General features: G+C 46.6%; 1 protein-coding gene across 4 annotated transcripts in view; it reads left to right on the top strand.

Annotated features, from left to right (window-relative positions):
- The window catches only part of ABTB3 (ankyrin repeat and BTB domain containing 3), a 278,896-nt gene that overhangs the window by 212,958 nt on the left and 38,234 nt on the right, over window positions 1-27,704 (top strand). For all 4 annotated transcript variants that reach the window (XM_074326264.2, XM_074326263.2, XM_074326262.2 and 1 more), the window contains exons 4-5: window positions 2,489-2,641; window positions 26,247-26,412. In XM_074326264.2, the coding sequence (XP_074182365.2) occupies window positions 2,489-2,641; window positions 26,247-26,412 (319 nt within the window). The remainder of the gene's footprint in view (window positions 1-2,488; window positions 2,642-26,246; window positions 26,413-27,704) is intronic.

Below are 27,704 nucleotides of genomic sequence, written 5' to 3'. Positions count from 1 at the left end.
GTTGCCTCTGCAGAACAACCCGGGGGAGTTTTCTGAGCACTCGGGGCTAGTTTCAGCAGTGATGGAGACGTGGTGACAAAAATAAGTCCTGCTCACCTGAGACAATAGAATCCAATTCAATTTCAATTCAGTGTGTGTTTATTGGGTGCCTGATTCAGTTTAGGTGATGGAGAGAATGAGAGAACGAGGGAGACAGCTTAGCAGCAGGCCCATTCAGGCAGAAATAGCCTGGTAGCCTGCCCCATAGGTCCATGGCTCCAGAAACTTGATTTTTATCCATTTCACACAGTAAGAAATTGGTAAATCTTAGTCTGTTTCATGAACAAACATTTATTAAGTGCTACGGCCTGCCAGGAACTGGGGCTGGATCAGCGAACGGAGCAGTCCCAGGTCCCTGCCCTGTGGAGTTTACATTCTGATGGGGCAACTGCAAGGACAGCAGGTAAGGCCAGTCCGCCATGCAAGGGGTCCAGGTAGGGTGGAGTCATCAGGAGACATGTCTAGGGAGAGGTGGAATTTGAACTGTGGTTTGAAGGTTAAGTGAGGTATAGATTTTTAAAGGGCTGGAGTCCTTTCAGACAGGGGATGAACTGCATTGATAGAACTGCACAAGGTGTGCTATCAAGGTCCATGACCAGATCAGCTCCCCTCGGGTAACAGGTACATGCTGGGTAACAGAGTGCATGCTGGGAAGTTGGGCAAGAGAATGTCAGTATCACATGGTGTTATGGCACATGGACTATGTAGTCAAAACACTTGGGTCTGACTCCCAGCTCGTTGGCTGGTCCTAAGCATTTAGATGAGGTCATAAATGGGATTAACTGAGATGAATGTAATACACTTAGCTGTTGAACATTATTAGCATTGGATAAATAGGCCCTACTCTGGGAAACCAGAACCTGCCACCAAATCTTGGTGGGAAGCTCATGACACCTGCATATAGTGAGGGGTTCTCTGCCTTGTAAACTGTCTGTTTACTACCCCCGCTCGTTCCCATGGCAGCACCAGGGCTAGGGGAAGGCAAGAGAGGCACCTAGAACAAATTTCATGACCTCTTCAAATTTTGTACCCTAGACACCCCACTTGTCTCATCCTAGTCTCAGCCCTGCTTAATGGTAAGAAACGTTTTTGATCTACACAGTGTGTTTCTCAAAGTGTGGTCCTCGGTCTCCCTAAATCAGTATCATACGGGCTGCTGATTAAAATTATACTCCTGGACCCTACACAATCAACATTGATGGAGATAAGGCTGGGAAGGTGCATTTTCACACACATACACACACACACACACACACACACACACACACACACACACACGTGATTCCCAAGCCCTCTATCAACACTTTAGAGCAGAAATTCTTTGAGCGTGGCCCCTCAGTCCAGCTGCTGCAGCACCACCCAGGAACTCCTTAGAAATGCAAATTCTTGGTCACCTCCCCAGATCTACTGAATTGGACACTCTGGGGGTGGGGCCCAGCAATCTGTATTTTAACAAGCCCTCCAGATAATTCTGATGCACGTTAAATTCACATGGGGAGGTTTTAAAAACTACCGATGACTGCCCCCATCCTCAATGAATTAAATCAGAATTCTTGGGATAGGACTCAGGTCTCATTATTTTTCAAAAGCTCCACCCCCCCCTCCTCTGTAATCCTTATGTGAGGACAGAGATTTATAATCATCTCTGGAAGAAACAGGAAGATGGCACAAATGTGTTGCACTTAGAAAGTTAGAGTTCAGCCACAGGCATTGTCTCGGTTAATTCTTGCCCCTGGCTGGACACCCTGCTGTGATCCCATTAGCAGGTGAGGAACCTGAGGCTCCCAGCGCTGCAGGCCTGTGGCCAAGGCCCCCTGGGCCCCTCCACCTTTGCAGGCTGTGACTGGGCAGCTGCTTGTTGACTTGGCTCTCTTTACGCCTTTCCCAGGTGCTAAAGCCTGTTGGCAGCTGGGTGCTTGGGCATAGCTGAGGCCTGGGAGAGCTCCAGAAGGATGACAGGGGGCAGCCTGGGGATGGGAAGGGAGAGCTGAAGGACGCCTTAACATTGAGCCCAGAATAGGGAGCCCCAAGTACTAATACTTTCAGGCTTTGTGGGGGGGTCGGGGAGGGGGGGGTTCTACTAAGCACCGGACCCTGTGCTTGGTGCTTTAAGTGACTCAGCTCCATTATGTTCACATGATCTCTGAGGGAGATAATACTCCCAGAATAGTCCCATCTTATCCTTTCACAGTCACTTTATCCCCGGTTTATAGATGAGGAAACTGAGGCCTAAAGACTCGGGAGAGCCTGCCCCGAGGTCACCAGTGCGGTCAGGATGTCTCCAAAGGCTATCCCGCTACTCTGGAATCCAGAGGCAAGGTCTCCTGGGAAAGCAGGATGGGGTCGGGAGATGGAGGGAATAGGCGACGAATGGGGATGGGGGAGCTGGGCCGGCAGCCCCCGTGCCCCGGCTGCCCTAACGTATCTCCACGTCACTCCCCCACTGCAGGCCCTTCCTCGTGCTGCCCCCGCTGATGGAGTGGATCCGGGTGGCCGTAGCACACGCCGGCCACCGCCGCAGCTTCTCCATGGACAGCGACGACGTTCGCCAGGCGGCCCGGCTGCTGCTGCCAGGCGTGGACTGCGAGCCGCGCCAGCTCAGGTAGGGAGGGCGGGCAGGGCGCAGGGAGGGGGCGCCCTTCCCGGACACTCGCCCAGCTCGCTTCCGGGCGGAAGGAAGCCGCCAGCAGCCCGCGGAGCTTGGGACTCATTGCATCCACCCCTCCAGTCTGAGTCCTGCAGGGCGGTTTGCTCTGGTGGCGAGCAGACGTTGCCCTCGCCGAGATTGAGGCTGCGCTGGTTTAAATGACAGGCGTGGGCTTAACAATAAGCAAGCCCCACGAGCTCCAGGGATGGATGGAGGACAGCAGCAAGGCTATGGGGGAATGCCCGGATTCTTCATTTACAAGACGTCCTGTGCCTTGTTTCTTTCATATTCTTTCTATTCGTGATTTCTCTCTCTCTCTCTCCCTCCCTCTCTACCTCCCTTCCACTCCCTCCACAAGAAGTAAATTTTGGTCTTCCTGTCGTTTTGTAACAAAAGCTTGCAGAGTACAATTTCTGGCTAGGGAGGAGCACACCTCTTTTTTTCACGTGCTTGGGGATGGAGTGGCTCGCTGTCTATTTCTCATGCCTCTGTCTCCTCTCCAGGCAGGTGGGAATGGGGCATGCGCTGCTCAGGTACCCCATGCATGGGTGCTCATTTTCATCCAACCAAAGCAAAAGAAATAAAACAACTCACTCAGCCAAGTCAAAACCTGACTCCAAATGTAAAAGGCACAGAAACTCCGAGGTGTGTGTGTGCGCTTTCCCGACTCCCTGCGCTGTTTGCCAGGTGGTCATTGTCCGTATTTTCAAATGCCCCCTACCCACATGATGAGAAACTGCCCTTCCTCTGAAGTTCATCTGGCCCGATCATGTGGCCAGGCTGCAGCAATTTTCCCTCTTTCAGGATCTGATTGGGGAGCTGCAAGGAAATAGAGGGTTTGTGGTATCAAACGTAGCCCATAGCAGCCCAGAGATACCGCTAGCAAGGGGCTGATCCAAGCCATCATTGCAGGATTTATTGAATGCTGACCATATATTGGGCACTGTCCTAAGTACTTTACACAGATAAACTAATATCTAATATTCCCCAAAACCTATGAAGCATGTACTATTATGTCCACGTTACAGATAAAGAAACTGAGACACAGATAGGTTAAGTAACATGCCCAAGGTCACAGGGACTAGTAAGTAGTGGAGCCAGGATATGAATTCAGGTAGCCCAGAACCCCCAGGCCCATAGTTTTAACAATTGAGTTGTACTATTCTAAGGTTTCTGTCTAGGCATTTTCTGGCTGTGCCACCATCCCTTACTCCTTATCACTTAGAATAACAGCAGATCTCAAGGAAAGGCCAGGGAGCCGCCATCTATTGAGCATTTATGTGCCATTTATGAATTGCAACAATAGATTTGTATTCATTACTTGTTTCCTTCAGTCCCTGAAGCAGCCTCCTGAGGTTAGTGTAATCTTCCTGTTTTGCAGATTAGGAAGCTGTTGGTGGGACAGCTTGTTGGTGGAGGTGCCCGGGTTGAGATTCTTGTGGCACATACTCCAGAGCCCATCCTCTGCTTCCGAGACTCGCCTGCCTCCTGTTTCCTGGGTGTGGCACCCTACCTGCAGGCTCACTCCCATCACGCCTGCTCACTGCCCCAGCTCCAACCTGGGATAACCTTGAGATTCTAGCTTTCTTCCTTGCAGGAAGCCTGGGGCGGCTGGGTGGTGGGAAAAGTAAGATGTTTCTTTTACTCTTGCTGACAAAGTACTCCTTGTTTGTCATGCTCTCAAGAGACCCCACAGTTTACAGGTTAGGAAGCTGGGCTCCAGAGTCCCATTGCCTGGGTCCAAATCCCACCACATGGTTAATTAGCTGTGCAACCTTGGGCAAGCTAGTTAACCTCTCTGGACCTTCATTTCCCCACCCAAAACAGGGACTTCATAGCAGCTCCCTTTGGAGGTTGGTGCAGGCACAAAGCAGGGCTATGAACATGAAGCACCTATGCAGACAATGCCTGAAAGGAATAAATGCTCACAACGTGGTTGTTACGAGCTGGCATTGTCCCAGCCTCTGCTATCCCTGAACTAGTAATGGCAGCTCACACCTAGGTGTTGCTTTATAATTCTCACAGGCTTTTAACATGTGAGCCTCCAAACAAACACTGTTGTTACCCAGGAAAGTAGTGCTGTCCCATTTTACAGAGGAAAAAATCAAGACCCCCAGCAGGATTAGGTAACTCTCCCAACATCACACAGGTAGGAAGTGACAGAGTTAGGCGCCGGATATGAAACCCAGACACCCAGAGACATAACCATGTTTTCTGGTCTCTCGCCCTAGTCCTAGACTCAGCCCTCTCGGAGAATGCTGGCAACCCTCTTCAAACTGCCTGTGTTCTTTGTCATAATTCCACAGGCTGAACGTGAGCTTCAAGGGCCACTGTGCATCTCTGTGGCCCTCGTCCTGCAAGGAGCTTTCACTCCATGGTCTAGGGACCAAGTGTGTGTTATTCTGACAGTCATGCCAAGGAGTTCAATTTCACCATCCGTCCAGTTTGAGATCTCAGCATGGCAGTCAGGCTGTGAGTGTGATATCCTGGCAGGCCAAAAATGCACACATTGAGAGCAGGGAGAGAAAGAAGTGAGTTCCCTGTGAGTCTCTGGGCTATTTTTGGTCATTTATCTCTCAATTCTGGACTCATTTGTCTCTAGAAGAATGATTTGTGCATAGAAAATATACTAATTGATTGTTCCAGCTATATTTTCATTATGTCTAGAAATCGTTTTCAACGAAAAACAACTAAAATAGAGTCTTTCCTTAGCTTTCCTACATAATAAGTGTAAGACGAGTTCCGTTAACTAGACTAAATTCAGTATGTGAAAGGAGGAATGAGTTGTTTTTTTAAAGTACCTATTTTTCAGTCTAGGCAACGTATAGGTACAGCTGTACAATCTCATTTAATGTGACATGCGGTAGGAATTACTGCCTTCAGTTTACGGGTAGCAGGATCAGAGAAGTTTTGTTTAGGCAGCCACCCTTACTCTGAGCCTTGCACTAACAGTCTTCATGGCGTGCTTTCCTCAACAACTGTGCAAGGCAGACTTTACTGTCCCATTTTACAAACAGGAAAGCTGAGGTTGCTTGAGGTTACGGAACTTATCCTAGGTCACACCGGCTACCGTGAGGCAGATGAGGTCTGGCATGATGCTTTGGCGAGTAGAGTTAAAAAATCTGTAGATAGTCTGCTTGTCTCTTTCCCCTCCCAGACATTCATCTTCGAAGTTGCCAGACAGGCTCCTCGGTCTGAGTCAGTCAGTGTGGAGTTCCCCTGTCCAAAACAGCCCTAGAAAAATTCAGGTAGTTGGGCGGCCTGACAAGTGCAGGAGCTTGGACCTCGGTGTGGGAGACTCGGGTGTCCGTGACCATTAGCACATATTACCTACGAGCTGGCTGAGGTTTCCTGGTGGGAGGCAGCTGGACACCAGCCAGGACAGAGCAACCGAAGTCAAGGATTCCCAGGCCTGGCACGCGTGCTGCCATTGATTTTCAGAGTGACCTTGGTCAGAAGCTGCGGGATTTCTGCTTTGGTCTGTATTTGGCTGCAGAGAAGCCTCACCATGGTGATCAGGTTTATTCAAGAGGAATACCATTTGATGCGGCTGCAATTTTGAAGGGGGAACCTATGTATTCTTCCTTAATTAAAGTATCAGACAATCTACCCCTGAGAAGTTCCCCCCCCCTCTTTTTTTTTCTTTCTTTTTCCTGTCTTTTGGGCAATGGAATAAGGGACAGGACAAATGGTACCTCCTGGCAGGGTTTGTACGTTTTTCTTTTTTAATTGGTTTTGAAACATTTCAGAAATGCAAGGGATAAATACTGTTGTTTTCCCCATATTTGTAAGAGGCAGGTTTTCTGCTCCAAAGTGAGGCTGTGTTAAAATAATGGTAGTAAGGGGTGTTCCAAGTTCCTGTCTTAGCTGCTACACGGCACCTACCCATAGGATTTGGGGGTTGTTAGAACCATGAACTCGCTCTAGAAAATGGTTAATCTTTTTGCAGGTGTTTCTTAAATTCAAACCAGATTTTGAGCTCAAAGTGGATACGTTTTGGGGTGTAACACACAAAGAGTTATCAGGATGGGACTCAGGAGCCCTGGGTCGTCATATGCTTTCCTTTGCTCTTTCGTTATATTTGTTGAGTACCTACTAAGTGCCAAACCCCACACCAGATGCTGTCATCTGGGTCTGCTGCTTTCTAGAGGTGACCTTGGGCAAGTCACTAGCCCTTCTCACAGGGCTGTTATCCTCGCCTATAAAGATGAGGGTGACAGCTGCTTCGTGGGCTGAGGAACATCACAGAGAGCCACGTGTGAATTTAGTGAATTGCACCACTGTTTGATCTGCTACTTTCCACCCGTCCCACATCTCCTGGACACCTTTTGAGGTTAACAGGTTTTGTTATTTGTACGCTGCAAGTCAAACTGGGTTCTAAGGTGAAGGCTGTGCCACAATAGTACCTGTCCTAAAATTCTGGCTCCTCTTACATAGCCCTATAATGACAGCTGAAAGTTCGGGTTCATTCACCAAACATGGATGAGGTGCTGATGGCCCACCAAGCCCTGTGTGGGGCACAGGGAGACCAAGTCAGGAAAGACCCAGCTGCTGCCCAGAAGGACCACAGCATCTAGTGCTGCTGAGTCAAGTAGGAGACAGGCCTTGTGCTGTTGGAGCTGCTGGCCCTCGTTTCTATAAATATCAGTGGCCTTTTAAGAAGATGATCACCCAGGTGACGGGAATTCCAGCCCTTGGTGTCAGAAGGCCAGATGCTCTCCATCCATTCTTTGCCTCATCTAGATGGATCCAGGTCTTCTTCTGGGCTTAGAGGAGACGGAGTCCCTGCTGGGCAGACACAGACAATAAACACTGGTGAACAAATGAGCAAGATCATTTCACAGAGTATGAGTTCTACAAAGAAAGTCAAAACAGGGTAGAGAGGAATTGAGGGAAGGACGGATCGATGGGCTGTCCAGAGAGCACCTCAGGACCTTGAAGGGGAGGGGACAGTGTTACTCTCCTGCTTTGGAGGCATGCGGGGTATCCTAGTCAGGAGTCTGGGAGAGACGGGCTGGGACATCTTGGGCTACATCTATGCCAGCCATTCCCTCAGTCATGTCCACATTGAGCCCTGAATTCAGATGTGGGGCCTCCACGCTTTCTCCCGCAGGAGGGCACCTGCAGCGGTAGAACACCTGGGCCTGGGCATGGCTCTGTGGGGCCCTGGAATGCTCCCAGCCTCTCCCAGAGTCAGAACCACCCTTTCCTCTCCCTGTGAGTGCCCTTGTCCTTGCCTAGCTCTAGACAAATCCCACAGCTCCCCATAGCCTCCCTGGCGGGGCTGCCATGGAAGTGCAGCCACGGAATGCCAGCCCCTTCTTCACCTACAGCAGACATCAAATCCACACTGCAGGCCCCATGGCGACCCTGTGGGAGCTGCTGCTGCCCTTGCACTGATGTGAATGCATTATTGCCTCCTGGAAGACAGGAAACTGCCCTCTCCCTGATCCCAGGAGGGTCACTTTTGGGCTCAGCTATCCTCCCCTAACAGTGCCAGGGACAGGCCATGGAGCTGGCTCCAGGAGCTGAGCTGGCAAGGCAGCCCTGCACTCCATAGGCACATACCAAGCGCCTACTGTGTGGCTGACCTACTATGAGTTAGACTGGGATGGGACGATTAGGCAGAGGGGTCAAAGTCATTAGGGAAAAATCTGGTAAATGCTGTAATAGGCAGTAAAGATCGAGGTCTGGGAGAGCTAGAAATGCATGAGATACTGTTTGATCTGAATCCTGAAGAATAAACAGATTTACCAGGTAGAGATGGGGAAGAGAGGAGAAGAAGAGGGAGGGCATTAGAAAAATAAGTCCACACAGAAAGAACCACATATGCAAAGGCCTCAAGATGGGAACGTGTGTTGGGGGAAACAAGGATTTCAAATCAAGAGCAGAGGGTTCAGCCAGCAGGACTGTTGAGTGCCTCCTGTGGACCAGCCCCTGGCACCGAAAACTTGGCTAAATTCAGCCCGGGCAAGGTCTTTTATGCCATGCCAATGAATTTTGACTGTATCCTGTAGGAGATGATGATTATTATCACAGATTATTAAGCAGGGAAATGACATCCGATTTATATTGTAGGAAGAGGGGCTGGTGGTGGCCTGTACAATGGGCTCAGGAGGGCAGGGACAGGGGCCTGGAGCCAAGGAGCTTGAAAGAATCCAGGTGAGAGATGTGGACAGCTGGACTAAGGCAGAAGCGTGGGGACAGAGAGATGGTGAGCATGCTGGAGACACAGAGAAGGTAGAAGCAGCAGGACTTGGTGACTAATGTGGGGGGTGATAGAGTGAAAAGTGTTAGAAAAGTCCCAGGTGGGCTGGGGGGAGTGGGGTATAGGGAGTTAGCGTTTCATGGATACATATAATTATATATGTACATATGTTTAGGTTAAGGAGCACTGAATATATTTTACTACACTTTTTTTAAATGGCCCTGGTGTGTTATCAAGTGAAAAAGACCACACAGAATAGTGTATAAGGTGTCACCCTTGTGTGAAATATACACATGTGTATTTGCTGTCTATACTTATATCTCCGAAAGTGTAGATATGAAACTGATAACCAGTGTCAAATCTGAGGGGAATTGGAAAACTGGGTGTATCAGGTTCCTGGGGCTACCCTAACAAAGGACCACGGACTAAGTGGCTTAAAACAGCAGACATTTATTGTCTCCCAGTTCTGGAGGCTACAAGTCCAAAATCAAGGTGTCAGCAGGGCCATGCTCCCTCCAAAGTCTCTAGAGGCAGATCCTTCCTTGCTTCTTCCAGCTTCTGGTGGCCCCAGGTGTTCCTTGGCTTGTGGCAGCATAACTCCGATCTCTGCCTCCTTTTTCACACAACTGTCTTCTCTCTGTGTCTCTGTCCAAATTTCCATCTTCTTATAAGGACACCAGTCACACTGGATTAAGACCTACCTTAATGACCTTGTCTTAACTTGATTACATCTACAAAGACCTATTTCCAAATAAAATTGCATTCACAGGTACGGGAGGAAAGGTGGCTTAGAACTTCAACATACCTTTGTAGGGGATGTAATTGAACCCCACACTGGGGGACAGAGATGGGAGGAAACTTACTTAACTGGTGGACTTTGTAGCATGTACACATGATACTGATTCCCGTTTACCAAATTTTTATGTTAAAAATCATCTCTAAGGTTTCTGTCTTGGGAGAGTATATAGCTAGGGATGCTTGTCACAAATACAGGACAAAGACAATGGGGGAGAAGTAATCACGTGTTCAGCTTTGAAAATGGGGAGTGCAAGATGCCGTCCCGCTTGGTTGACCATGGAAATGAGAGCATCCGTGTCAGGCTTCCCCGGCGGTGCAGAGTTGCCGGGGAATTAAGTGCTCACCCTATCATCTGATGAGAGAAGAAGCAGACCATAGTGGAAAGGAGGGCAGGCTTTAGAGCCCAAATGCCTGGGTTCAAATCCTGGCTCCACCACTTATTTCCTTAGGCAATTCACTCACCTGTCTAGACCTCAGTTTCTGTATATGTAAATCGGGGATGATAATATGCCCACCTGATAAGATTATGGGAAGGATGAAGTAAAATAATGTATGCAAACCATTTAGCACCAAGTAGCATGGAGACCCTGTAGCACACTTGTATCCGCTACCGCGACACACTCTCGTGTCATAATGCACATTATATATTAGTGATTATTCTTAGCCCCCACCCGCACTCCAAACCAAGAAGGTCAGCTCCTCTGGTTGCCAAAACAATAGCCTCAACTTCCTCTGAGAGAGAGGGGAAATAAACATCCTGAAGAGATGTGGTGGTATATCACAGGGGATATGGTCTGTAGGCCAGGCTGAGTCCAATGTGTGTTGGCCCTTCTGCCACAGCTGGTGACTCAGTCCCCACCCAGTGCAGGAAAAGAATCAACAGGGACTGACTGGCTTAGTGGTCACCATCCCCACCCCAGTGACTCTAGAGTTCCTCTGGATAACTCTGGTTTTATATTTTCTCTGAAGTATCAGATTCTCAAAACTGTCATTGGCTGGAGTCCATTTGAACCGTGTCCAAAGCAGCTGAATGTCCATCACCAGCTGTATTTGCAACCTTGGAGTCACTAGTGGGAAGATACAGGAGAAGAAAAGGAAGACGTGTAGTCAGCAAATATGGCCCCTGATGTCACATATGGTCTTGTCTCAAGTGAGCAGAGGTTAGGAGAGAAGTTACGGGGCCTAGGATATTCCAGAAGAAAGAGTGACAGCCTGGACTTTACCTCAGATAGTTGGCTTCATTCTCTCTTTAGGACTGGGGCAGAAATCAGTTTCCTTCATCATGGGGCCTACCACCAAGCCTGGCACATAGTGGGGCTCAATAAACACTTGTTGAATGAATGAATGGATGAATGAATGAATGAGGCAAAAGGCTATTACTAGGTGTGTTGCTGATACTGTAAGTAAACAGATTGAGACTTTTCCTGCACTAATTCAGATGCAAAAAGACTTCAACATGGAGACATTGGTAGGCAGGTAAGATTCAGATGTGGAACTCCGAATAGAGGTCTTCACCAAAGAGGCTTTTGGGGGAAAGGCTGGCAAACAGGTGGCCTTTGAAGTCATGGGTGTGGATGAAATTGCCCAGGGAGGGACTGATGGAGACACATCATCATGAGGCAAAAGAAGAGTGGTCCCAGGTCAGAGAAAAGCCCAAAGAAAGTGAGGTGGCAGACGCCAAGGGAGCTTCAGATGGAGAGGGGTCACCAGAATCCAAGGCTGCCACTCCGGAGGAGAAGACGCAGACTGAAAGAAGGCCACCAGGCTTGGCAGTGAAGAGCCATCCGCCCTCTTCACAGCAGCAGTTTCAATAACCTCATGTGGGTGGAAACCAGATTGCAGGCGACAGACAGTTTGCCAACACTTGGAATTTGTTCTGAGCTTCCAAAGTGTTAAAAGCAAAACAGAAACACATTTGGTGCGTACAGCAACACAGAGAACTACAGCTTAAATGGCATTTGGGGCTCACTTCCAAATTAGGGCTTCCAATTCAGGCTGGCAGGCCGAGGGTATGTCATTTGCCATATGGGATTTGGCTTCCAGAAGAACAGGAATTTTTTTTTTTGGCCCACTCTTGAGTCTGTTAAATTTCTGCCCAACGTGCTATTTCCTCATCTGCCAACAAACCTCCCAAACGCTAGTTAAAAATCTTAGCTACACAGGAACATTATCTTCCCTTAGCAATTAGTCAGGCAACCAGTACTTATTCCAAAGCCACGTACCTAGTACAAAGTACTTCCTACAAGCCGTGACAAAGGTACTTTGGGTAACAATAAAAGAGCAGGTCCCATCCTTCAAAAAGCTGTGGTTATCACAGTAAGTGAACTTAACCTTTCATCAGTTCATTAAACTACCCTATGGAAGGTTAAGGACCATCAGACTGAATGATCTTCAAAGTCCTTTCTAACTCTGAACATTATTCAATTTCTGGTCTAATGTTAGATGTACAAATGGTAATGACACTTCTACCTGTGGAGGAAACTGAGGCATGTAGAAGGTAAAGAAAATAAGGCTCTCAGTTCATGCCCTCTCCTGTATCTTACAAGGTGATAGAGGGAACTAAATCGAGAACCTGCATGGACCAGAACTATCCTGGGTGTTTCTTGTGCTCTGCTCCACTCATTTCTCCCCCAACCACATGAGTGGCTTCATTGTTCTCTTCACACCTAAGGAAACGGGGGCTCTGGGAAGTTAGGCGACCTGCCCATGGTCACATGTTGAATGTGCCCCATCTTGGATTTGAACCAGGTCTGTCTGACTCCAAAGCCCACGTTCTCTCTATTAGAAAGGTAGCTCCAAACAAAGAAGTCAACACTGGCAAATGTGAAAGTAACTTTTGAAAATGCCCAGGTTCATCTTGAAAGGCTCGGCCTCCAGCCTTAGCTCTTCTGAGAAATTTGGATGCCTGTCAGCCTCTTGTGTCAGTCAATCATTGTCACCGTTGTCCAGTGCCAAAGAGCCCTGTGAAGATTTCATGTAGAAGTATTCTGAGAAATATATGAAAGGATCTCAACCTCACTAGTAATCCTGGAAATGCAATCAAAACCACACCCAGTATGCATTTCATACCCATTAGATTGGCAAAAAAATTAAAGTCTGACAATATCAAGTTTGAGCAAAGATACAGAATAATGAGAACTCTTAAACACTACTGGAGGGGACTCTGAATCCTCTTTCAAGTAAACTTGAAAACACATAATTCTACTCTCAGGTCTATACCGTAGAGAAACTCTTCCATATGGAAATAAGGAGACATGTACCAAAATGTTCATAGATGCAGAGTTTGTAATCACAAAATAAATTAAAAGAAGAGAACTAAGCAGTCTGTCTACAGGAGAATAGATAAATAAATTATGGTATGTTTATACTTGGAGTACCAAGTAACAATGAAAATAAATGAACTAGATCTACAGGTTATTAAACAGCTAAACCTGGAAACATAATACTGTGGGGGAAAAAAAGCTAGTTGAGCCAGGATTTGTGTAGTATGCTACCATTGACATAAAGTTTACCAACATTCAAGACAGTCCATATATCATTAGGAATTCATAAAAGTAGTAAAAAGTATAAAGCATGCATAGGGATGATAAATGTCAAATTCAGGAGCAATGGTGATCTCAAAAAGATAGAAGAGCTGATGGAATCAGGAGGGGTATACAGAGGTCTTTGTATTTGTAATGCTTTATTTTTTCAGCTGGGTTGGGTAGTCAGCATGTAGGTGGTCACTGTATTCCTCTATATTTTACGTGTGCCTAAAATAACTCACTAACAATAAAAGTTACTTAGCTGGTGTTGGCTATAGCACATTCAGAAGACCAGTTCTAGGATATTAATAAGCATTAGTTAAAAAAAACCTGTTAAGTGGTTCAATACATTTGGGAAACCCTGGCTTAAATAAAATTAAATAGGCTTTTAAAAAATTTTTCTCAACACTTTTAACATCCTGTGTTTCTTATAAATCCCAAAGAGAAGGTTATCCTATTTAAATCTTTTACCAGAGATCAGGGGTCAGCAATTTACATCTGCCTGTCACTCATTTTTGTAAAGAAAGTTTTAGGGGAATGTAGCCACGCCCATTTGCTTAGTATTGTTTATGGCTGCTTTCACACTACAGTGGCAGGGTTGAGTAGTTATACAGAGACCATATGGCCCACAAAGCCTAAAATATTTACTAGTTGGACCTTTACAGAAAAAAATTTGCAGACCTGTCATAAAGCATTTCATAGAGCACAGACCTGGGAGTGTAACACTAGAACTTTACCTTTACACCTCAAGAATTGGTATGTCTATTTATGAAAATTGTTGTAAAGAAGACTATCAGTTCTTTCTAGAATTTCTTGGAGGATGGTGTGTGCATTCATCTTTGAATTTCTAGCACAGTAACCCAGCATAGACTTAACACTTTCTGCATGTTTCACTGAATTGATTTAAATTTAAAAACCATTTGTGGAATGGATTAACTAGGCTGGGGATTCATTAGTTATAACGTGAGACGTGCAGAATACCTGTGTCTTGAGTAAGATAGGAGTTTAAAATTCTCCCTCAAGTAACAATCCAGGCATAAGCAGTCCTGGGCTGTTATGGCAACTGCAGGTCAGGGACCCAGGCACCTTCCCTGTTGTTGCTCTGCCATTCCTTAGGTGATACTGTCCTCTGCGTGGTTGATATGGCCATCCCCACCCACCAGATCTATACCTATCTAGTGGGAGGAGGTAAAGTAGAAGGATAGGGCTTGCCCCAGAGATTATACACATCACTTCCTCCTCCCGATTGGTCAGTACTTAGTCATGTGGCCATGACTAGCTGCAAGGAAATCTGGGAATTGTAGTCTTTATCGTGGGCAGCCACATAGCCAGCTAAAAATTCAGGTCCTACAATACAAAAAGGAGATGAAGCATTCTGGAGGACAACAACAAATCTTTGCCAAAAAGGCAAAGGGGTATACATTAACAGCTTGCCAAAATCAGAGGTGACTCCTTTCTCTAGGGACTTTGCCTTATTTTCAACTCTTTTGAAACAAGGCATGCTGCCGAAGTAAGAGATGTGTAATGGAGCTTCATTATTTTCTACTCAAAATAACATGACAGTACATTCAGCTGTGAACACACTAGTTTCATTCTCCTGGGTGCTCGCATTTGATATAAATCTTTTTGCACATATTTGAACAGACCCAGATTTTCTATTGTGAGAGGAGGCAAACACAGTGGGTTTTACCATGAACTGGGCATTTACTCCTAAAGAGGAGAACGATTCCTGGCCCCTTGGTACTCTTGCAATGCAGAAAAGATTGGCCGGGAGGAGAATGTGGAATCACCCTTTCTTTATCTTATCTGAGGCAGGTTTAATGAGCTGGCTCTTTTCTGTATTTTAGTAGCAGCATTAAACAGCAAGTGGGCACAATTTTTGGACAAAGATTTCTCCTAGGAACTTTGCAAGCGTTGCATGCTCCATTTGCTTCTTTAATATAATTTTTTTTCTTAGAAAGGTGCATGGAGATCTTAGTGTGACTTGCTTCGGCACAAAAGTCTCAATTTGTTCATCTTTTTCCTACCCAAAAGAAAAAGAAAAACTCATCAATTGCGGGACTTGACGCCTATGAAAGGGAATTTGGCTTTCTTGGGAAAATGTGTTGAAGAGGGGGGTCGAGGGCCTGTATCCAAGTCAGGACTATGATTTGCCATTTCACAATTCATTTCTGAAGACACCATTTTATTGTCACGCTTACAGAACCCTGTAATGGGAACTGCTTGATATATAAGAGATGATACCAAAAAAAATTATTACCCTCCACCAGGGTTTTCAACCTCAGAACTAGTGATATTTTGGGCTGGATAACTTTTTGTTGAGGGGGGCTGTGCTGTGCACTGTAGGATGGTTAGTACCATCCCTCACCTCCACCTACTGGACACTAATAGCACCTCCCTAGTTGTGACAATCAAGTGTCACCAGACATTGCCAAATGTCCCCTGTGGGTGATAAAATCACCGCTGGCTGAGAGTCACTGACCTACACAAACCTAAAGGTCTCCATAGAGAGACTTGCTAAATGACTTTAGAAGAAGACATGGATTCTGCTCCTACATACATCTGTGACCTCCACGATTAGTTAACCCGTCTCAGGCTTCCAGCTGCCTGATCTTACGGTCAGGCGTTGAGCCGAGCGCCCTCTCTCAGCACCGACATTCTGTGATTCTGCAAGTCACAAGCTGTTACATGGTACTTGTCTCTAGAATACAACTGGAAGGCAAGCAGGGTACGGGGGAGAGAATTGGAAGTGAGGGACACGCCGTGCATGCAGATGAGAAAGCAGTGGGAAACTGTGTATATGGAGAGGGGAGCTGGCCTTGTTAGCTGGAATGGTGAGAAAGTAGAAATGGTTGAGATGGAGAATTTTTCCAGGACAATTGCAAGAGGGCCTTGAATTTGAAGCCTGTGGATGGGAATTTCTATTTCTTTGGCACCCAGCCCAGTACTCGGCATCTAGTAGTTACCCAGGCAGCAGTTGAATAGAATTTATGCGAACATGGAAGGCCTTTGGTAGCACAGAGAGGCCGTGGAGTCCCGCGGTGGTAAGAGCAGAGGTCCAACAGCAGCCTGCCTGCCTCAAATCTCAGTTCTGCTACTCGTAGTTTGCGTGACCTGGGGCAAGTACTGCAGTGTCCTCGCCTGAAAGATGAAGATAAATTTTCTATGGTCAAAGTGAGGATTACATAAGATCATAGATGTGAATGTGTGTGTATGTGTGTAATACTCATTCACAGATATGTGTAGGTTTTATACATGCGTGTATGTATATGTACAATTAGAATAGTTCCTGGCACACAATAAATACTATATGTGTTTGCGGCTGTTATTATTACTATTATTATTATCATTATTATTATTGAACCCATGAAATATTTTGAGTATGGAAGCTCTCAGTGTGCCTAACAAACTGTTTGACTTATGGTCAGAATGGCAGCTTTTTCCAATTTCCTAATTCTGGGAAAGGTAGTCTGTATCTGAACGGCCATGTGCCCAGTCAAAACTTTGTAAGGGCAGGCGATTCTGCACCACTATAAGGAGGAAGTGGAGAATGGACGCTGGGGGGACAGTTCGCACTTGTTGCCACACATTTCTTTCCCAAATGATCCTCTTGGTAATAACTATTTGTATGAAATAAGAGAGAAAAAAAAAAAACAGAGAAGCTAAAATGTTGAGATAGAGGAAGGGAGAAAAGCTATTGCATCGTAAAGAATGGCACGCAAGCCCCAGAAAACGTGATAAGCTCAGAGAATGTCCATGCTTGGAGGCGCCCAAGAGTTTGACTAGCCCAACACCCCATTTTATAGACAAGGAAACTCAGGCTGTCAGTGGAAAGGTGACTTATCCATGGTCACACAGCTAATGACTTAAAACCACTGGCCCTACTCCTGCTTTACCAGTTGCTTTCAGAACTGTTCTGTAAGCCCCTGTTCTGGAGGGTTCCTTTCCTGGCTCAGTCTGGACATGGCCTCAGAATCCTCCTTAACACCATACTGCCGTCAGCCAGACCAGCGAATCCAAGTTTGCCCAAGATGACCCCTGTTTTCCATCCCTGGTTTAGGTGTTGTTTCACAGCCAATACATTACCCCAAGTTCCCTAAGAGGTACGGGGGTGTTGACTGCCTGTAATGTCTGTCCTGCATTTCAGGTGGCTGACTTAGCTCCACATCTCCTAGACAGTCTTCGTCTATGTCAGCGTCACATACCCCACATGCTCTAGGTTCGTGTTCATATTCAAACAGTGCCTCCAGCCCAACAAGAATAGATTCATATGCAACCATCTCATTCCCTACAAAAACCTTAACACAGAGGTACTGCTCTCCCATTTTGTAAATGAGGAAGCGGAAGCCTAGAGAAAGATGGGGAGACTTGCCCAAGATTGTACTGCAAGGAAATAGGCTGTGTTGGCATATACTTGAACACCAATAGTTTTTCCTGCCGCCCTTGGGTGAGGATCCAGATAAATGGAGTCAGCCTTGTCGTCTGCTCCTGGATATCATAAATCTCTCTGGTGTGCCCGCAGAGAGATAAGAGAGGCCAGCATCTTGATCCTTAATTATTATTTTGTGTTAGTGTTGTGTTTTCATTTTTCTCCCCGAGGCACATGCATTTTCAATTATGTAGTCACCTATATAGCCAGTTTGCTCAATGTCTTTCTCCGTGACAGCCTGGGAGGGGAGGGCCCATGTCTGGCTCACTGGCTGCTGCATTCCAGCACCTCACCCAGTGCCTGGCCTGTAGCTGGCGCTCAGAGAATGCGTGTGTGGGAATGCATGAACCATGGCACTTCCCTTAGCCTCCGAGCTTCTCCGGGGCAGAAATCTCATCCGGTTGGCCTCTCTGTGTCCCCAGTGTGTGGCACATAGCAGGCATTTGATAACGTCGGGTTCTGTGGAATTGCGCTGGAACAGAGTGTGGGAATACACACAAATCCAAGTTTTCCTTAAGCCTGGTCTTTGAGATGAGACAGGTCTGGGTTAAATGGAGGGAGAAGGAGCCCAGTGAGTTTAGGGCAACATATGTCACTCTTCTCGGGCTCTGTTTCCTCATCTGTGAAATGGGGATGCTGAAACCTGCCTTTTGGGCTTCCGATGAGGGTTTAAACAAGATATGAGCATAGGCTCAGGACTCAATGCCAGCCCCACCGCCTATGAGCTGTGTGATCTTAGGCCGGTGACATAACCTCCATGCCTCAGGTTTTTCATCTGTAAAATGAAGAGGACAGGGCCTGGTCCATGGGGTAATTTGGGGGATGAAGTGGCCTATTACATGGGAAGTGCTTGGCACATGGAAAGCTATCTAAGTATAAATTATTATTATGATTATAACGATAGTGTGTTAGGAAAACTGTAAATACTCCTATTTCTCTGATTATCACTAACATCTGTTCCACTGGCCTTGGGGAGCCATACTGTAAACCACATCATGGGTCCGTGGGGCCCGGGTAGCAGAGTGGGGCCGCTCCCTCGCCTGGTCATCCCCACGACAGTCCTGCAATGGTGGGCTGGGGCACCTTCCTGGTGAGTAGGGCAAAGCGGCCCCTCCCCTCACACGGCCCCCCAGGCTGACCCCAGGTTCCTGCCTCTCAGAGAGGCTCTGACCCACGTTACCAGCCTGCTGGTAAGACCCGCATGAATGAGAACAGAAACCTGGGGAGAGAGCAGTAAGGAGCCATGGACAACAGCAGAGCTGTCACAGGGCCCAGCAAGCAGAGGACACAGGGAGGGCTCGGCTCAGAGGGGCCAGGCGCCAGAGCAGATTGGGGGCAAGGAGAGGCCCTCAGGGACTGGAGGATTGTGTGGTTGGAGGATGGGGGGAGGGTGGGACTTCCAGATGAACTGATTACATCCCTGAGAAGAGGACCTACAATTAGAAGATAATGGTATAGTAATGAATATGCATTTCATGCACTGGGCAATTAGTATCACACACTGTGCTGAGTGGTTCAAATATATTATTCCCTTTAATCCTCATCACAGATACAGACGGTACTGCTCTTCTCGTCCCTGTCTTAAAGACGGGGAAACAAACAGAGGCTTAGAGAGGTTAAGTTACCTGTCCCAGGTAGCAAGTCAGAAGCCAAATGGGGATGTGAACTCTGGTCTTGGCCTGATTTCAAGACCAGGGGCTCTGCCTGCTCCAGGGTGCACAGGCTTTGTGTCAGACTCTCAGACCTCAGCCTCAGTTTCCTTGCCAATCGAATGGGAATAACAGCAGCTCCTTCGTGGACAGGATCACTTGAAGTGGTGGGATCTGAGTACATAGCACAGTGTCTATGAGCATGCAATAAAGGGTAGCTTTTTTTATTACTGCAGAGGAAGGTCATGGTGGGGGAACTGTTTATGCCTCTTGGGCTACAGATCCCAGAGTCATGCATGAGGAATCCCTTTGGAAGCCCGGAAATCGCCAGTGCATCACTAAGAACTGGGTGGTACAGAGTCGTCAGTGGGACTGCCTCGGTTCAAATCCTGACTCCTACTTATTAGCTGTGTGACAATGAGCAAGTTAATTAACCTCTCTGTACCCATGTTCCTCATCTGTACAACAGGTTAATAATATTAATGACTTTCTCATAGGGGTGATCATGAGAATTAAATAAGTTAATATTTATAAAAAGCTTATATGTAATATGCCTGGTATATGGTAAGTGCTAAGTATTTGTTCAACAAGTAAAACGTGTAATATTAGTGTTTCTATTATATACGTCAGAAAAATAAATGAGGTTAAGGACCCCGTGCAGACTTTCCCAGTTAGTGAGGGCAGAGCCAAGCGATGAACCCAGGCGTTCTGGCTTCCGAGCCCACGCCCTCAGGATGAGCTTCCCGGAGTTATACTGGAGTGAGCACTCAGGGAACCTGGGAGCTGCCAGTTTCCTCTAGCACCGGTGCGTCCAGGTTGGTCCTGGGGGTAGAGGAGGAAAGAGGCGTGGAATCCTGGCTGCACGGGCCTCCAGCACCCTGAGCAGCTTCATTTTTTTCCTTGTTGAACTGTCCCAGAAACTGCTCTCATCAACAGTGGCTCCCTTTCCCTCTCCCTTCCCAACCTGTGTCATCACTTAATTTGTTTGAAAAACCATGCTGGACAGGACAGCAGCCCTTCTGGGGCCCAGGGTTTCCCCACTGGGAAAAGACCTGCCTTTATCCTGGTGGAGTTGGTTAGATACAGTAGCTGATTGGAGACCTTACGAGGCGCTTTTGCTGTAATGTTCTTTAGTCTCTGTGTCTCTCTATTTGCATCTGCCAAATAGGGTGTATTCTCTCCAAACAGTCTGCACCTTGCTTTGTAATTTATAGTAATGATTATGAGATGAAATCTCTAACGTTTAACAAGAGCTGTGTGCCAAGCTCTGTACTTTTCTAAGCACCGTGCATGGATTATCTCATTTAATCCTCACCCAAACTCCTAGGAGGAAGGTATTATGACTAAACTCATTTTACAGATGAGAAAACTGAACAACAAAGAGGTTAAGTAACTTGCCCCAAGATCACACAGCTGCTAAATAGCAGAGCTGGGAACCAGAGACCCTGCTCATAACTTCTATGCTAGCTTTAAAAATTAGTAAATGAATAAACTGTGTCTGAGGCCTCACCAGCTTTCATTTGTCACTCAGAGAGCATCAAGAGATCAGCAGAATGCATCCGCTCCCCCCTCCACACCACTCCTTGCTGTGCTGAGGCCTGTAAGCCTCCTGGAATACATCTTTCTGAAGTCACATTCCTGAAGTGATGGAAGCTATTGAGCTAGTCTGTTGGGGCTGGGGCCCTTGAGAAATCAGAGAAATTGACCGCTTTGGTAGCTGACCTCTTAACTTGAATTGATCCGATTTTTTATGGCATCACTGAAAGCTACTCGAAGGGAAAACCACAAACTTGATCACCTTCTGATGAAGCCCCAGCTGGCCGGCTTAATAGATTTCTGCATAGATAAGTCCTGCACTTAGAAGGGAACACCCATTTGTCAGGCCGTTGGGGATCTGTTGGTCTTCAGTGGCAGATCCTTCAGAGACTTTTCAGACAGAGGAAATGGAGCTCTGAGTCATCTTTACAGGAATGCTGCAGGAATTAAGATTTTGCAGAGTTTAGTTTGCTATCAAACCCGGTTAAACAGAAAGCCATGTTTCCTAGACCTTTATGAGAGATGTTTCTTACCTGCTGTACTTACCTACCTGCTGGTCTGCCTTGGCTGGTAAAATTCAGTGAGCAGAACCATTATTTACTTTGTGTGACCGAGGAATTCTTGATAAACAGATGTTTCTTGGGGCTTCCAGAATGAACGCTTTGCAGTTCATGGCTCACCTGTCAGTTAATACGTGTGCTTCGGGCATACGAGATAGGCATAACAAGACAGATATGGCCCTGCCGCCAAGGAGGCTGACATTCTCGTGGGAAAAGAAAACTTTAAAAAGTAAAAACAAATAAAATAGTCACAGATGGGAAAGGGTGCTAACAAGGGGAACGATGATACTGGCCTAGAGATGGGGCGTGTAAAGGCAAAGAGCATACCCTGGACAGAGAAGGAAGGCCTCCTTTGGAGGTGATGTGCAAACTCATACTTGAGGTGTGAGAAGGAGCCAGCCCTGCAAAGAGCCAGGGGAAGGGCATTTAAAGAGAGGGAACAGCAGGAGTAAAGTCCTCAAGGCGGGAAAGACCTTGGCCTGTTGAAGGAACAGAAGAGGGGAGTTACTGGTGCAGAGTGAAGGAGGAAGGGAAGGGTTGGAGAGCTGGGCATGTGTAGGGAGCTGGAGCCTATTCTTAATATATGGAAAGGCACTGAAAGGTTTTAAGCAGGGGCATCACAGGGTCCTATTTACCTTTTAAGCCCACTCTTCCCTTGAGTAACAGATTGGTTTGGATGAAGAGAAAAATGACAGCAGGAAGACCCGTTAGAAGGCTACTGCAATAACCTAGGCAAAAAAAAGATGCTGGAGTTTGGAACCAGGTACTGGACGATGCAGGTAGAGAGAAATGGATGGATTTGGAATTGGGGATTCGGATGGCAGAATCAACAGCTGGTGGAATGGATATGGGCGTGAGAGAAGGTTCTGGCCTAAGCAACTGGGTTAACAGTGGTGCCAATTATGGAGATGAGGTGACTGGGGGACATGTTTAGAGGGTGAGAAGTAAATATGTTAATAAAAAGTTCCATTTGGGACATATTAAATTTGAGGGTCTGGGAGACATCCAAAAGATGTATTCAGGTAGGCAGTTGCATATGTGGGCACGCTGGTTAGATGGAGAAGTGCCAGGTCCTGCTGAGAGGGGTCTGGCCGGGGGGGATCAGATGCCCTGGGGGGAATCCTGGCTCACTGCTTACTAGCTCTGTGCCTTGGGCAGTGTCCTCATCTCCAGAATGGGGCTCCTATCACACCTTCATCATGGGCTTTTGAAGGTCGTATGATGGAAAGAGCTTAGATTTCAATAGTAAGTATTCAGTAAATGTCAACTTCCTATAATAACAATTATTAACGTCAGCATCTTAGCTACAGTAATTTTCTTGCCATTTGTCTCTTTCTAATTAAAGTCAAGGGCATCTGTAGCTGGTAAACACTTCTAATGTTCTTGGAATTACCAGGTTAGCAGCCCGGGAGCTCATTGGACATGGATGGGGTGGGGTTTGTGTCTCTCCTCTTAGCACCCTTCTGTGTTGCCCACACATACCGTGTTTCCCCGAAAATAAGACCTAGCCGGACAATCAGCTCTAATGCATCTTTTGGAGTAAAAAATAATATAAGACCCGGTCTTACTTTACTATAAGACTGGGTATAATATAATATAATATAATATAATATAATATAATATAATATATAATATAATATAATATAATACTGGGTCTTATATTAATTTTTGCTCCAAAAGACGCATTAGAGCTGGTTGTCCAGCTAGGTCTATTTTCGGGGAAACACGGTAGTAGGTAACATTTACCCAGTCATGTGGAATTCACTTGACTCCAGAAAAAATTTGCTTATTTGAGAGAATCAGTCAAGCATTGAGGATAGCAGACAGGAAAGAGGAAATTGCAAAGTCTGTGACAATGATAGTTCACAGCATCTTTGTTCCCAAGAAGGAGGCTCTTGATTTCAGAGCACCCTCTTCCAGAATTAGATAGTGGTCTGTGAGAAGAAAAGTTTTCCTTACAATTATTCAAATCTGATACCTCCCTGAGGTTTGCACATACCCCCAGTCAAGGCTCTTGACACTTCAGTGCAACATGTGCAGACCCCTTTCTTTTCCTCTCCAGAAGCCTCTGTGAGGTATGCCCCAGGACCTGGCCTGCTGCTGTCATCCCCTGCTCTTTGTCCTGTTCATTGGCCTGAAGCTTTTTCCTTAACCATTTTTAGGGAACATAGATTCTTTACATGAAGCCTGCTGCCACTCCAATGGAGCTAGGTGCTGTCTACACTTCCCCGGGGCTCCATGGTCTCTTCTTGTGCGCTTTTCGGATCATGCCAAGTGGCTCTGCCCTTTCTCAGATTTAAAAAAAAAACGTTCAATTTCAGATAAACAGTTAAACATTAATATAAGTTTGTCCCATGCAATATCTGCTAAATCTGTAGCCTTAACTATGAGTCCCAAGTCCAAAGCCCCATGAACTGGGCCCTCTGGCACACCCCATCCTGTGCCCCAGAAGTTCACACCTGGGATGCTGATGCCATGGTCTAAAGCCAGGCCAGAGTCCTTGAGCCCTCGCCCAGCTCCAAGGGGTCATCTTGGCTCCTCCACCTGCCCTGAAAAGGTCGTAATCCTGAAGTCCAGGGACCTGGTCAACTTTGGGCCCCTAAATGCCTTTCTTAGTTCCTCCCAGGGCTCTCATACATACAGACACTTGGAACCGGGCCTGACACACAGTTCCTGGAGCATGTGTACAGATTTGACGCCCTGTCAACACCAAGCTTCAGGTCTCCTTCTCTGGACTCTATCTTCGCTGCATCAGCTCCCCCTGGTGGCCAGAAGCAAACTCCTAGAGTCTCCTGTGGGGAGCCCTAATATCTCCTACCACTGAGTTCCTATTTCAGGATAGCCTTGGGCCCAAGGCTCCTCTGTTAGCAGAGTTAAATGATACATCAGGAGCCCAAAGAAGGGTCAAGTGCACACCCATCCCACTCACTTCCTGTGGCTCTATTTGTGGTTCACCCCTCAAGTCCTGTCCCCACATCACAGCCCTATTGATGAGCAGGACTCTGTGCCATCAACGTCCTGGAACAATAGCCCCTTTCATTTCCTCCAAGAATAAAAAAGAAGGTAGTCCCCCACACACCTACTCCTTCCTTATGCCACAAAGTGGGTTAGTTAGAAGCAGGAATGGATCCAGGAATTCTGAACACCTGGCTCCTTTCCTCAGTTTCCACCCTCTGAATTAGCAAGAAGAAGAACAGGAAGGGGCCTGGGACAGCACTGACTCCAGCTGATGCAAGTGTGTGGTTCCCCAGCCCTGGAGCACGGGCCATAATCTGAGAAATGGGCACCTGTATGTGGAGAAGGCGGAATCCACGGCCTCTGCTCCATACTAGCAACCACTGCTTTCACTCAGCACCTTGTCACTTCATATTTTGGCTTCTCCTGTCCATTCCGCTTGTTCATTTAGCACTTACATGTCTCCCTACCTCTAGGGTTGGCTCCCCTCAAACCCATCCTCCACTATTTCCTAGACTTGGCCATCCAGCCGTCCCCTGCCTACATAAAAACCTTCAGTGGCTTTTAAGGATAAAGACTGGAGCCTTAAGTATTAAGTAAAGTTCCTCTGTAATCTAGCCCCTGCCTACTCATCACCCTCAGCTTCTGGCCCTCTGCCTAGAAGTGTGTGTCCCAGGAACACCGAAACTTTCATAGTTCCCCTGTCCCCTCCGCTTTACCTGTCATGTCTCACCTCCATACTTTTGCTCATACTGGCCCTCCTCAAAGTTCTTCTGCCCTCTCTCCTCCTGTCTCCTTATTTGTCACAGCTCAGGGGTCACCTCCCCCAGAAAGCCTTGCTGTGTCCCCTGGGCTCTGTTTGGTGCGTGTCTCTGATCCCTCCATCATTGCATTTGCTGCATGGGATTATGATGCCCGATGCCGTGTTCTCCCCACTTCCAGGCAGGGGGCCCCAAGGCAGGGCAATGACATGTTTAGCTTTGTGTCTGCAGCACCTAGAGCAGAGCTTGTCACACACAGGTGCTCAATGCATGCTTGGTGATTTGATGATAACTGATTGATCAGTTCACCATGAGAAGGAAGTAACATCCTTTACAAGCAGAGTTTGTAACACCTTCTGGAATCCATTGATTGTCCTGTCCACCCTTCCCTAACCTCTCCCCGAGCCTGGCTGGCTGGGTTGGTCCCCAGTGCATCTTACCATTGGGCTCTCATTCCCTCTTGCCGGTTCTCTGCCCTGCTTCTGCTGTGAATGTAGAGAACGCAGCCATTCTGTGTTCATTCAGCTAACACCTCCGTGTGCTCTGTGCTGGCTGGCACTGGGATGCAGAGACACATTAGACAAGGTCCCTGCTCTCAGAAGTCCCCAGCCTGGAGAGGAAGTCAGGCAAGGAAAAAAGCAAATAGTATGTGCTGTGATGGGGGACAGGGTGACACAGTGGATATCCAGTCCAGCCCTCCACAGACTGCCTTGGTTCACATCCCAGCTCCACTGCTGACTGGCTGGCTGTGTGGCCTTGAGCAAGTCCCTTATCTGTTTCCCCATAGTTAAAAGAGGGGTAATGATAGTACTTACCTCTTGGGGTTGTGTGGAGATTAAACAAATTCATTCACGTTAAGAGTTTAGCAGAGAGCCGAGCCCCTAGTAAACATCCAGTAAATAATAGCCATTATTATACTTAGCTCAGTATGCTGGGAACACAGAGGAGAGACTGGGCAGATCAGCAGCAGTTATAAAGGACAAAGGATCAAGACATCCATATTTTAATGGGAGTCCAAGAAGAGGCAATTGACATGAAAAACAAATGCATAGTCTCCGGGTGCTTCCTAACTCTTGTGGCCCTCCAGGACCAGCCCCTGGGGAAGCTGATGCATCCAGCTGACCATCTCTCCCTTCTTAGGGCTGACGACTGCTTTTTCGCTTCTCGGAAATTGGACGCAGTGGCCATCGAAGCCAAGTTTAAGCAGGACCTGGGTTTCCGGATGCTGAACTGTGGGCGAACAGACCTGGTGAAGCAAGCAGTGTCTCTCCTGGGACCTGATGGGATCAACACCATGAGCGAACAGGTACAGGGTCTTCTGAGTGTCTGACAGGCATCCCCACTCTCACCATGAGCACGGCCCCATGGCAAGATAGAAACAGTAGGCACTGGACAGCGGCTCCCCCTACTGGTGACGAGGGTGATTTTCTTTCTTTCTTTTTTTTTTTTAAATATAAAAAATACCCTTGTTCATCTTTATAGACGTTGCGCATGATCATTGCAACTGAAATGGAAAATAGAGAAAAATAGGCCTATTCCGGAAAGTAAATAACGCCATCACCCAGATCACCATCATTTATATTTAGTATGTGTCCTTCAAGTTCTTTTTCCAGCATGGTTAAAATTAGTTCTCTGCCTGCCTGTCTGTTACTGCGTCACAGAACAAGTCCAGGCAGCTTTTCACCAAACTTTCAGGGTATGTTTAAGATACACAGAAGTCATTCTGGGGGACCTTCAGAAACACCTCAGAGAGAGGCAGCTGTGTGTGCCCCAAGTGGCTGACACTGATTTACAGTGAAAGTTTGGTGGGTCTACCAATCAGGGAGATGCCCCCTGTGGGTGAAGATACCATGGACAGAGAAAACACACAAGTTTTCCATGTAAGCCCCAGATGGAAAGTCACAAGGGAGACATGAAGCTGTTTCTCACACGGACAGTTCATGCAGTGAGTTCCAAGGAAGGGATAGCAGCTAATAATTTTCGTGAGCAGCACCAATAAGCCCTAACATACACACACACACGAGTTTATTATACAAAAACAAGATTTTATTATATCTTGGTTTTTTTCAATATTTTTTATCAAGGGAATTTGTAATATTAAATATGTTTAAACACTTTTAAAGGCTACTTGAAACCGTCATATTATTTATTCAGTTAACCATGCCTGGGTTGTTGGATATTTAGGTTGTTTCTAATTACTTGTATCAATAATGCTGAGCTAACTAAACACAAGTCTTCGTTCAAATCTGTGATTATTTCATTAGGGAGATTCTTAAAAGTGGAAATAGTGGCTCAAAGTCATCAACATTCCTTAAGGTTTTTAATCTCAAGTTACTTTCTCAGAGACTGTTTTCTATACACACCCTCCAACTATATGAGTTCCCTATTAATCTTTCACTTGTCTTTTGCCTGTTTTTCATTGGAGCTTTACTGTCTTTATTTACTTAGAAGAGCTCTTTGCATTTTACGCATATAAAATAACCCTTTATTATAATGTGACAAATAGGTCTCAATTTATTTCTCACCTTTTAATTTTGTTTTCAATTTTATGTCCTCAATGCTGTAATGATTTTCCTTTTTTATTTCTTTTATTGCTTT

Source organism: Rhinolophus sinicus, chromosome 1, assembly GCF_057876585.1.
Source record: "Rhinolophus sinicus isolate RSI-liver-muscle chromosome 1, RSI-T2T, whole genome shotgun sequence".
Classification (NCBI taxonomy): Eukaryota; Metazoa; Chordata; class Mammalia; order Chiroptera; family Rhinolophidae; genus Rhinolophus; species Rhinolophus sinicus.
This window is presented reverse-complemented; position numbering and strand designations above follow the sequence as displayed.